The 12,167-nt window shown below is 41.0% G+C and overlaps 2 protein-coding genes across 2 annotated transcripts; both read right to left on the bottom strand.

Moving 5' to 3' along the window:
* Positions 1 to 459: 459 nt before the first annotated feature.
* Positions 460 to 1,230, bottom strand: LOC115920532 (uncharacterized protein K02A2.6-like). The gene has a single exon (XM_030976405.1). The coding sequence runs from the start codon at positions 1,228 to 1,230 to the stop codon at positions 460 to 462; it is 771 nt and encodes a 256-aa protein (XP_030832265.1).
* Positions 1,231 to 1,324: 94 nt separating this feature from the next.
* Positions 1,325 to 4,510, bottom strand: LOC115920531 (uncharacterized protein K02A2.6-like). The gene has a single exon (XM_030976403.1). It carries the CDS (start codon positions 4,508 to 4,510, stop codon positions 1,325 to 1,327), a length of 3,186 nt encoding a protein of 1,061 aa, XP_030832263.1.
* Positions 4,511 to 12,167: the final 7,657 nt, after the last annotated feature.

Here is a 12,167-nt window from a genome sequence, read left to right as displayed (position 1 = left end):
TGTAATTCAACTTTTTATAATTTACATAACTTTTGCTGGAATAAACTAAAGTGATTCCATATTGCTTTCTGGCAAACAGTTATAAACAACATTTTCCTGTGAAAAAACGTTTTTCATCCCATTTCAATTAGGACTTAGCAATACGACAAATCAGCGTAACAAAACTATAATACCTGGTCATTTGTGTGGAGAGAAGAAATATCATGCACGAGCACGACATACAATTGTTAAATTCGGTTCTATATACAGAAGAGATTTTCTGTTGAAAGATAGCCAATATTAAGCGTGGCAGTTATATAAAACATTTTGGTTATATACATGTATACTGATTAAGAAATTGAATCACCCGATGTCAAATATGAGGTTTTACTATCATCAATGTAATTCTACCGGGTATGCTAAATCATTAAACAAATAAAGTATAGTTGTTGTTTATCAATCTATTAATCGATGAAGTTTTTATTCTTGATAACGAGATGGGGGATTAACCTTGCGACCATATCGTGTGACATAGGCAAAAGAATCAGAACGAGGGATTGAACCATCGAAATCCTGTGTTCCTGCGGGTGTTGTGCAGTTGTCACCATCCTCTCTTGGAAGATGCTCTGTCCCTGGTGTGGGTGCTGTTGCCGTCTCTATTTGTATCGGCATCTCTCGCAGATGGGACCTGTTTCTCCTTAACACCCTGCCATTTGGTGTTGTCACTTCATATGATCTTGGTTCTGGGCAAACTCTTGAAACCTCAGCCGGCAGCCATGTATTGTCGTCTGGATGCAAAGTTCTGACTTTCTGGCCGACCTTCAGGAGGGACAGTACCCGACCGGCATGTCTGTCATGGTCGGTCTTCATCACATCCCGCCTTCGCTGGAGCTGGTCGTGGACATCGCTCATCTGTCTGTCATGATCATGGCGACCTGGAAGGGTTGTCTTCATTTGCCTCCCAAACATCATCTCGGCAGGAGATGGCAGGTCCGATTGAGGCGTTGCTCGAAGGTGGAGAAGTGCCTTTTGGACATCTTGTCCTGTCTGTTTGCACTTCTTAATCATCGACTTTATGGTGCGTACCATCCGCTCAGCTAGGCCATTGGAGCGCGGATATCTCGGCGATGAGGTGGTGTGCTTGATGTTCCATGACTCACACATGTCTTTGAAAGCTTTTCCAATGAACTGGGGTCCGTTATCAGATATAACTTCGGAGGGCACTCCCAGGAGGCTGAAGGTTTCTTTCATTACGGTAGCAACTGAAGCACTTGTGGTGCTGTGCATTTTCCTGATCACAGGGAACTTGGAATGATAGTCAGTAATGAGTAAGTATTCAGTTCCATCAAGAAAAAACAGGTCTGTGGCTACCTTTGTCCATGGCGTCATTGGAACTTCGTGCGGTTGGCGGTTGTTGCCGATCCTGGTTCTCCTGGCAAGCAGGGCAAGTCTTGACAAGGTTTTCAATATCCTTATTGATGCCTGGCCAGTATACCGTGTCCCTTGCTAGTCTACGAGTTCTCTCTATACCCATATGACTCGTGTGTAGCTGCTCCAGGATGTCTGATTGCAGCGTTGAAGGTATCAACACCTGTCTTCCTTTGAAGATAATGCCGTTGGCGACACCCAGTTCCTCTCGGTATGACCAGTGAATCCTTGAGCTGCTTGGAACCTGCTTAATCACGTCTGGCCATCCATCGTGAATAATTTTACTCAGCTGCCTCAAGTTTGGATCGCTTGCTGTCTCTCTCTGCAGCTGTGTCTGCTTCATAGGTGTGAAGCTTGCCAGATCATTGTCATGATTCTCTTCTAATTCCATGACTTCATCTACATGGAGCTCAACGATGACGTCTCCTCTCTTTCTGGGGTTTGGCAACCTACTGAGTGTGTCTGGTAATGTCATCTGACTTCCGGGCTTGTATAGGACATCACAATCATAGCCCTGTATTTTGACGAGAAGCCTCTGTAATCTTGGAGGCGCACTCCCCAGGGGCTTTCTACAGATCGTTTCGAGTGGTTTGTGGTCAGTGTAGACTGTGAACTGGTTACCAAACAGATATGAATGGAAACGTGTGATCCCAAAAACAAGTGCCAATGTCTCTCGCTCGATGTTTGAGTAGTTTGATTGTGCATCTGACAAACTCTTTGATGCGAATGCGACTGGTCTTTCATTCTGAAGGAGGCAGGCTCCAAGTCCTTTGAGCGATGCATCTACCTCTAGTACTGTTGGGACACTGGGGTTATAGTACCGTAGACACTTTCCTTCTGAAATTTCTGATTTCAATCGTTGAAAGCATTCCTCATGGTCCTCCTGCCAGGTAAAGGGAACATCTTTCCTCAGAAGATCACGCAGTATTGCTGACTTTTCAGCATAGTTTGAGATGTATGGTGATAAATAGGTCATCATCCCTAACACTCGCTGGAGATCGTCCTTGTTCTGTGGTGTAGGCATTTCTCTGACATCCTCCAACTTGCTAGGATCTGGTTGTATGCCTTTGTCTGTGTACAGTGAACCAAAGAAATTGATGCTTCTCGCCTTGATCACACACTTTGTACTGTTGAACACCAGACCTTCTTTTTGTGCAACTCCCATCAGTCTCCAGAGATTATCATCATGCTCCTGTTCAGTCTTGCCAAATACAGCTATGTCGTCAGCTATGCCTTCACAGCCTGGCGCCTGTGCAAGGATTGTGTCCATCCTTTGTTGAAAGATGTCTTGACTCACCGAAAGTCCAAATGGAAGTCTGCGAAAGCAATACCTTCCAAATGGTGATCTGAATGTAGTAAGCTCCTGCGATTCTTCGTCCAGGTGGACTGACCAATATCCTGCCTTTGCGTCCAATTTCGAGAAGTACTTGGCCTGTGAGAATGCAGGATTGAGCTCCTCTAGAGTTGGAATCTTGTGAGGGCATCTTTTCAGGTTTTGATTGAGCCTTTTGGGGTCAAGGCAGACTCGCAATGACCCATCCTTCTTCAAGGCTGTGGTGAGGGAACTGCACCAATCTGTGTGATGAGTAACTTTCCTAATGATGCCGTTACTTTCCATCTGATCCAGCTCTTTCTTGAGCTTGTCCCTCAGGTGGATGCTGCATTTTCGAGGCGCATCAATTGATGGAGTTGCATCCTTCTTCAAGTGCAACGTTGCCTTGCCACTGAAGTTCCCAATCTGGTCAAACTGGTCTGGGTAAGCCGCCTGTAGGTCTTTAGCTGACCTGATGGGAGGAAGATCATTTGGACTGTCCAGGCCCATCTGTTGTTCTACTGTGTGAATCGTAACAATCCCTAGCTTTCTGGAAGTAGGAAGTCCGACAATGACTGGTCCCTTTACGTCCGCAACATACCATGTTTGGTCTACGACCCAAGGCGACCCTTCATACATCATCGACATCATCAATGTGCCTAAGCAGCGTAAAGGCGTTTCTCCGTAGGCAGATAGTCGCGTAGTAGTGGGACGGATAACATCTTTCCATCGAGCCCTGTACATGTCCTTCAGCGTCCGCAGTGGCAGAACATTACCGCTGGCTCCTGTGTCAACCTTTGCATTGAGGCGATGATGACCCCTCAGGTCTGGACATATGATGTTGATACTCGCATATGCTTCGGTCTCCTCCGAGTCAATAGAGTTTAGCGATATATGTATCATGTGGAATTCACATTCCCCACTGTCCGGTTGGTTTGTGTCGTCCGGTCCAATTTCGTCAACCTTACGCTGGTTCCTGCTATGAAAGGATGTAGGCCTATACTGCCTGTTTCTGGGCTGTCTCTGCTGTGAGCTCCACCTGTCTTGTGATGGTGGACGTCTAGGAGGGATCTTCGGTTTGACCTGTTCTTTCGTCTTTCGACACATCTTCGCCCAGTGTCCTTTGACGCCACACGAATTGCACAGGTCCGCGAAGGCTGGACACCTCTTTGGAAGGTGTGAAAGACCACAGTTCCTGCATTTCTGCCTACTGTCGTGACTAACAGCATCAATGTTCCCACTTCCAATGGTGTGGAGCGTCTGCAGGCACTGTTTACCGACTTGAATGGCCTCATATTTGCGGCCTTCTTCAAGAAGCTTATCAATTGAGAACCCCTTTTCTTTGTCGAGTAGGTCTTTCTGAAATGACTCGAGTTGTGTAGACGAAATCACCAGCTCTATGAGTCTTTCACTCAATTCCCCCTCGGTGAATTTGCATTCCTTTGCCTTACTCCGACATCTATTGACGAACTCGTCGATCGTTTCTCCAGACATCTGCTTGTATCGCATTAATTCGAGACGATGAATCCTGAAGTTCACTTTGACATTCAGTTGGCCTTCGATTAGGGCCCATAGCTTGCCTGGGTCCTTCTGATCCTCTACACTGAGGCTAGAGGCGTTTATCCTGCGTAACCCTTCGTTCCCAAGAGCTATCTTTATTTTTGTTGCCTGTTTTGTAGTATCAGTTATCTCATTATCGAGAAGGCAAAGTTCCATTCGCTGTTGAAATAACGTGAATTCTTCAGCGAGACCACACTGAGGGTCCCACTTCATCTCTGGATAGCGAGCCATGGTCCTGGTTTCTACAATGGGGTCTTGGACTACACAGGTAATTACATGTAATACATGAATTGTGACTTAAATCGACATGTAGGCCTACATAGCAATTAGCATTTACACTATAGACTAGATCTATATGTACAACTTCAAAATGTAGGTTCAAATGTATCAAAATATATCAAGTCTAGATCCATAGACAATTAGACCCCCTTGTGTAATTGGTCTAGCAAAGACAACTGGTCCTGGACCCGCTTTAAGGGGATACCGCGGACCACTGTTTGGTCTATAGTACCAGTGGCAGTAGAGTCTACCACCACTAGATCTAGATCTAAGTTAGTATTTAGTAATAGTACATCAGCACTTCTACATACATGTAAGAGATATGTGTATCATTCACTTAATTAGGACAGGTCCACATGTAGAAATTGGACTTGTTAAGGTCTAAAGTAAACACATCTAGTCTAGACCAGGTCCAGTAATATAGAACAAGGTGAAAGTAGATTTTGATCAAATTACACCTTCTTAGTCATACTCATTCTCATACTCGGTCTAGTCTAGATCCATAAGTGGAGTCTAGACTAGAAAAAGGTGTCTAGACTATCTATCTAGGCTAGGTCTTGATCTAGACCCCTAGACTAGATCTAGACTCTAGTCCAGTTTTATACGACAAACAAAGCACATTAATTATCTATGGTTTAATTGTTTCAAACCGAGTCCAAACATTTATATGTCTGCTTAGATTATAGTCCATTTGATTGAGAGTCTAATCTAGTTTTCATTCCACAATCAGATCCGGCCAAGTCCAGCATAACCTGGATCTACTTGCACGGTCCGCAACACGACGCTCTGGGTCCGAGTGGCGGCTAGTTCCAAAACCATAATGCAGTGCAGGGCTGGAAGTCCGAGGTAGCGGCCTTAGAGCTGTACTGTTCCCGGTCCCGGTCGAGCCTCTAGGCTCTGGTCTTGTCGAGCCTCTAGGCTCTTCTCCTGACGAGCCTCTAGGCTCTGCTCCTGGCGAGCCTCTAGGCTCTGGTTCTGCCTCCGCATCAGTTCTGGTCCTGAATGTAGGCCTATAGGGCTTTAGTCTGACAGTCAATACACTAGTCTACTCGTAGTGTTTCCCGCGTAATATAGTGCGCAACCTTACGCCGACACAAAGTCATATTGGAGACGCGGCTGTGAGTTTACTCTGCTGGCTGTGCAGTGTGATTGTCGGCAGTTCAAAAACCGTCCCTTATCAATCTTTCATAAGTCATTCAAGATTATTGCTTGCCCTATGTGATCTGCAGTTCAATAGTAATAGATATGGCAATTCTTTTGACCGCTGCCACCATGTTGAAAGATCAGATGAACGGATAAATAAGAGATCACTGTAGACAAGGTTCATGTATAAGTGGCCATCTTGAAAGTGCTTTATTCATCTCCTTCCGCCAATCGCGGCCTCATTACGCACATCAACGAACTATTGATGTTGTTCATATAGTACCACAACAGTCATAGGCCCGAAATCAGAATTAATCCGGAAAAGCAGTCTAATGAATTCCCGTAACAGTTCTGATTTTGATTACTCTAAGTTTACATTTTCCATTCATTTTATTTGATAGGTGTGATTGATACAAGAGAATTAATTTGAAAATTTGTGTAGCAGCCAATCATTGTTTAAATATGTTTAAAATCTATTGATTAATGAGTAGTAGAGCTGTGTGGTGCAGGGAGCTGTTGAACGACAACTGACCATGCATTGTGCTGCAATAACTCACAATCCTGATTCCCTGTTTAGAAAAGCTCGACCTATCCAATATGATGTTGTTTCTACAGACTCTACCAGTCTGGAGTTTTCATTTCAATGGAGCTTATAAAATTGCTGAGTTTTGAGATATGTCAACTTCTCTGAAAATCTGAAAATCAATCAAGGACATTTACTTACGTTTATTGTTGTAACTTGTTGTATAAAAATGTGCAATTTTTATAATATAAAAGAATATATAAACTTATATGCCAAAAATTTGAATTGCATTTATTGATGGTGCTTCATTGAATGCTGGGAAAGTGATTGTTGTATATGATTTCAAAAGGAGAAATAACAGGAGTAGACTAAGAATCACAAACGAATTAAGGAAATGTTATGAAATACAACTAATCATTTGAGGAAGAATGAGGTGAACTGCACTAGTTTGGCCAGGGGGATTAGACCTCCCTGCAAGGTCACTGACGGGTGGTTATCTCATCAAAGCAGCTCTCAATTACCATAAGAAAAAGAGGATCATGGGGGATCAACAGGCACCAATTAGGCATTGTTTGCTATATAGAGGGCGCAAGTAGCTATAAGTAGTGCAGTGGGGATTTAAATGAGATTGATGGAGATGGAGATGGTTATGTTGCTGGTGAACAAGAAATGATGATGATATTGTTTGTGATGTTGATGATATAACTCACTTGTAACTCACTTGATCCAGGATTATTCAGTTTTTATACTGTTGTTCCTATCCATGGTTTCCCTTGGTTGGGGTTGTCATATTTATCTGGGACATCTTTCCACCATTTCTCAATATAGTTGATGTTGATGATGATTGCTATAGTTGATGACAGTTTTGTTTATGATGATATAGTCTTTGATGATTATGATGGTGATATAGTTGATGATAATATAGTTGATGTTGAAGATGACGATACAGATGTAGTTGGTGATGATTATGATGATGACTGTAATGATGGTAATATAGTTGATGTTAAAGATGATGATGATGATGATAATGGTTGTAAGAGATAACATAAAAATAAAATTCTCACTTCATCTATATATCTCTCACAGTCCTTGGCACTGGTCAGTTGAAATTATGTTTCATTGTACATCAACTATGTTCGGCCATTCAAATTAGCAAAATATGTAATTTAAAGAAAAAGAAGGGAATTTTCTCATTTAATTGCCCTTTGTAAAATGTTTCAACATCTTCTGTAGATAACAATGATGTTGTTATTAAAGATGTTAAACTTTTGAGCCCTTGCAAACGAAAGAAGGGTGAAAGTCAAGTTTTGTATTGTATGGTGGTTGCAGAAAGGACTATTATAAAATGACAGAAATACAAATCATCTTTCTACTTTGCCATCGCTAAAGTTATCACACGCGACACTTTTTTTTTTACTGGCTTTGATGTATTCTGAGTCAAACAAATACAAGGAAAAACGCACATTACATTGTGTTAAAATTTCATGTCAATTTACTTTATGTTACTCTTTCATGTTTCATTGTGCAACTTGTCTTGCGCTACCTTTAATAGCTTTTACTAATTTATAAACAGTCACCGCCATTTGAATCTAATTTGTATTTGTATTTCACGTTCAAGAAAACTGATATTTCGGTTTTTAAAGATTGCTAAATCTTCTCTTTTCGTCAATGACTGTTCGATGTATTCTGCAAATGAAATCACAGGAGCATCGTATACGCATTTAGCATTTAACCAACCCAAGCAATCAATGCAATACTGTTGTTATTTTTCTATCTAGTCAACACGTTTACTTCAGTAATAGCATTTCTATGTTTGGTTCTATAGTTGATAATGTGTGAAAGGATTTGCTTTATGTCTCTCGTAGATTCATATATTGCGATTGAGTTTAAATAGACTGTTAATTAGGTACTGAATGGTTTGAAGAATATTTCATTAGATTCTAAACTTGAGGAAGAGAAGTATAACTTCATTTTCTTCTAGAATTGTATCGTACATTTCAGGAAAGGAATGTTTCTATTAGACAGATGAGTAATTAACCTAAAATATAAATGTCTCTAATTGCTTTGGAGCGTCAAAGAAGTCATCATATTTATCCTCTCTCTTAAGAGATTTGAGATAATCGGTGTTCTCATCAACACTCTCATCGCTACCATGGTATGTACTGATTCTATCGAGGTCCTCTTCAATAGGCGATGTCTGTAAAGAGAACAAATATGACGAGTCATCACTTATCATCTGGGGCAGCGTTTCATGAAACCGTCATAAGTACAAGTTCACCGACATCCCATTGAAACGTGTGTTAAACTACACGCCTTTCAATGAGATATCGGTGAACTTGTACTTATGACGGTTTATTTCGTGAAACGCTGCCCTGGAAGCAGTGAGACGAACGTGAAAACATGATTTTACTACGAACCTGAAGATATGATTTTACTAGAGTAGTCGATTACTTCAAATTTAGATCTCTTTCGGATAGTTTTATGAACTTGTCAAACATTGTGCGTTTTTCTGTTCAGCAATATCTTCTTATTTCGACATGATACATGATTTCCATTTGTTTTTAGTTATCACTTTTCATTATTGGAGATTTCATGCAAATTTACAGCTAAGTGGCGCCTATCTCCAAGAGCGTACAAGAAATTTGCTCAGATATAATGGTTTCTTCTTTCTTTAGATGTACAGTTCTTAAAGAGATCAAGTAAATGTTGAAGTACGTAAAGTAATGATTTATCGAAGCATCGGCTTTGTAATCAATATCTTATTGAATCATCATTCTTTTGTCGATTTGCAGGTTCAGTTGGCGATAGATTGTAAAATCAAGCGTCCTTCTCTAACCTGACACATATAGTTTGTGCGAGATAATGTGAAATTCTAAATTGGAAGACAGAAAATCAGGTTTAAATAGAGAACCGTCGGCTTAAAGTCCTCACCAAAGGACTTGGTAATAAGGATTAATGCTCGAAACCAAGATCTCGCGTTTACGAGACCACTACTCTATCTCGCGCCTCCTATACTCATCATGATAATCACATGAAAGTAGGAGCCTTTTTTACTTGAAGTGTATCATTACAGGTTTATCTCTAGAATAAAGTTGCCTGTATTGCAGGAGTAACATCCAAAACGTACCTCACTTGGCAACCCAAACTGACTGAACTCCTTGGACTTTCTGGCAAGTACTGTGCGTCCGTTCGTGATATCCTGACGTTGGAGTCGCTCATCCTGTTGCTCTTGACGAATAGCCTCTGTCCTTTCTTCCTTTTCCGCTTCCGTCTTTTTGACAATGGTTGTCGTATCAATGTCAAGGGCTGCAGCGATGCATTCATGCACCGCCTCCTTGATCTTTTGAGATTTCTCTTGCCTCTTCTGTTGACGAGTTTCCTGCAGATTCTTCAAAAAACACGATCGAAAGACTTTCAAAAGATCAACTTATATATGGTAATTTCATTATCTTGTTGTGCATCATCTTTTGAGCAGTGCGAGCATTATTGGTGATTTTAAGTTCAGTGTCGTAAGCTGGTGTTGGTGTAGTGAAAACACCAACACCAGCCACATCCCCGAACTTGTAATCACCCACTGACATAAAACATACTAGAAAGTACCAAATATTATTTTTCTATAGGCATTACAGAATGGTACTTATATTATGTTCTGGAAGCATAATTATGAACGGACTGGACCTCACCCATTCTCTGTTTTTTTTTTTTTTTTTTTTTTTTTTGAAGTAAATTTCTTCTGTTAAATGTTGTTGTAGGCATGTCGATCCATCGTAGCTGACTTGTACATTTTGTATGTTGTCACGGAAAATCAAGTAGCCGGGTTGCCTACCTGCCGTTTGAGTGTGGCTTTCTCTTGCTTCGACTTGATCTTTGCGGATATCTCCTCCATTCTTTGTCGTTTCTCGCTGTCCGTCTCCCTCTCCAGGCTTTCAAGGCGGCGGGGTGGCTTGGGAACACGCTGCCCTTTGGCTGTCTTGGGACGAACCGTGGTCATACGGACCTCGAAGGATACACCACCTGGTTTGATATTTTCTAGAATCACAGAGGGCTTGGAGGCATCACTTACCAGACCGGTAGAACTCAATTCCTGGAGAATCTCCGCGTTGGTTCTTTGCTCCTTCGTGGTATTACATTCGTTAGGCTTTGGCAATGCTGAGGTGGGTATCGTCACTATGGCATCGTTTGGATCTTTGATGTGGAAAAAAGGTTTTAAAAAAAACAATAATATTTAGGGCTTTCCGCAACTAGGCTCCGTTGCACAAAGCTCACCATTGATGGTAACTTTGCCATCAATGGCAACTACCCTGGAAACCTTGATTTTGATTGGCTGTTGAGCCCTGTTACCATGGTAGTTGCCCTTGATGGCAAAGTTACCATCACTGGTAAGATTTATGCGACGGGAATCAGTCGACTAACATACACCAACAACTGTAGCTACGCATTAAGCAAATAATAAACAAACAAGGGGTGGACTTGTATGGGTTGAAATTTGTATCCTATCCCATGCGATCCTTGAACCCAATAATTTATGAAAGAAGAAGCTGTCAACAAGTTAGAAATATTTGTTTTCCTTTTGTTTGAATTTGGGCAATTTTGGTCCGACTACCCAACCCCTCCCTCTCCCCCACTCACACACAGTCATGAACATTAAAAATGATCTGCCCTACGTGTTTCACTCACTTGTCGTTGGTTCTTCTGGTAAGGTAAAGACCACGTCTTCGAACTCGGACCGATGATGAGGATACTTGGGTTTTGTTTGTGGAGCTGAAGGAAGTTTCTGGTGATCTGAGTCGGTCAGCTCGCCGTACATCGAGACCACGTTTACTTTTACCTCAGAGTGAACAACTTTAACACCACCATGTTCCGTCTGGGAGGAAAAAAGAGTTTTGAATTAGTAATGTTCATACCACTTCTTTGAATTCAGTTAAGTGATGACGACTTTAATGATGATGATGATGATTATGATGGTGATGATGATTAATATGGTGACGATGGTGATGATGATGTTAATGGTTGGATTTCTTGGGGGAGATGAAAGAAGTTTCTGGTGATCTGAGTCGGACAGCTCGCCGTTCATCGATACCACTTTTACGTTTTCCTCAGAGTGAACAACTTTAACATCACCGTGTTCCGTCTGGGAGAGAAAAGAGTTTTGAATTAGTAATGTTCATACCACTTCTTTGAATTCAAACTGATCATGATGGTGATGGTGATGAAGATGATGATGGTTGAGTTTCTTGGGGGAGATAAGGGAAGTGTCTGGTGATCTGAGTCGGATAACTCGCCACAAATTGACACTAATAATTTATCCTGGGACTGAAAAACTTTTACACCACCACGTTTCGTCTATGAATAAAATAATAAATTCAAGAATTCGCCAACTTCAATTTATGATATCATTCACTGTCATAACAGTTTTGAATCGGTATTGTTTCAAGAATTGTAAACTGAATAAAAAATAGTAAGCAATCTATGACATGTACTGAGAATTAATTAATTAATTATCCGTACCTAACTGACAATAGTTTTCAAGATATTCAAATATCTTTTATGAGAATAATATAATATTTCATAACTTTTTTGTTTTTTTCTTATTTGAATTGTTTAAAAGGGCATTTGAGACCCCTTCCTTTTTTAATTCTTAGTTCAAAATATGAACAATAATGACGTGGTTCACAGGCAACGGTTAGTTGTCACTCTCGATACTTAATCTAATTTCAGTCTATCATAAACAAGCTATCAATGTGTTTATAAATACTGTTTCTCTAATACAGAGTGTAATTATCTAACTATTTGTATTCTTACGCAGGCAAGTTGTGAGAAAAAGTTGGTGACTTTGTTCCAAGAAACTTTTCCTAATTTGGCCTGCTTCTCATCGGACTGTGGCTGTGGTGATGCAGACTGGTTGCTGTTGCTATGGTAACCTGAAGGCGTCACTTTATTTTT

The sequence above is a fragment of the Strongylocentrotus purpuratus genome, unplaced genomic scaffold (genome assembly GCF_000002235.5).
Source record: "Strongylocentrotus purpuratus isolate Spur 01 unplaced genomic scaffold, Spur_5.0 spur5_scaffold_9, whole genome shotgun sequence".
Lineage (NCBI taxonomy): Eukaryota > Metazoa > Echinodermata > Echinoidea > Camarodonta > Strongylocentrotidae > Strongylocentrotus > Strongylocentrotus purpuratus.
Note: the sequence above shows the minus strand (reverse complement) of the source record. Positions and strands in the feature narration are given on the sequence as shown.

What these genes read in the sequence shown, in the direction of transcription:
- LOC115920532 (XM_030976405.1), bottom strand. Translation starts at nt 1,230, where the DNA reads ATGAAAGAAACCTTCAGCCTCCTGGGAGTGCCCTCCGAAGTTATATCT.
- LOC115920531 (XM_030976403.1), bottom strand. Translation starts at nt 4,510, where the DNA reads ATGGCTCGCTATCCAGAGATGAAGTGGGACCCTCAGTGTGGTCTCGCT.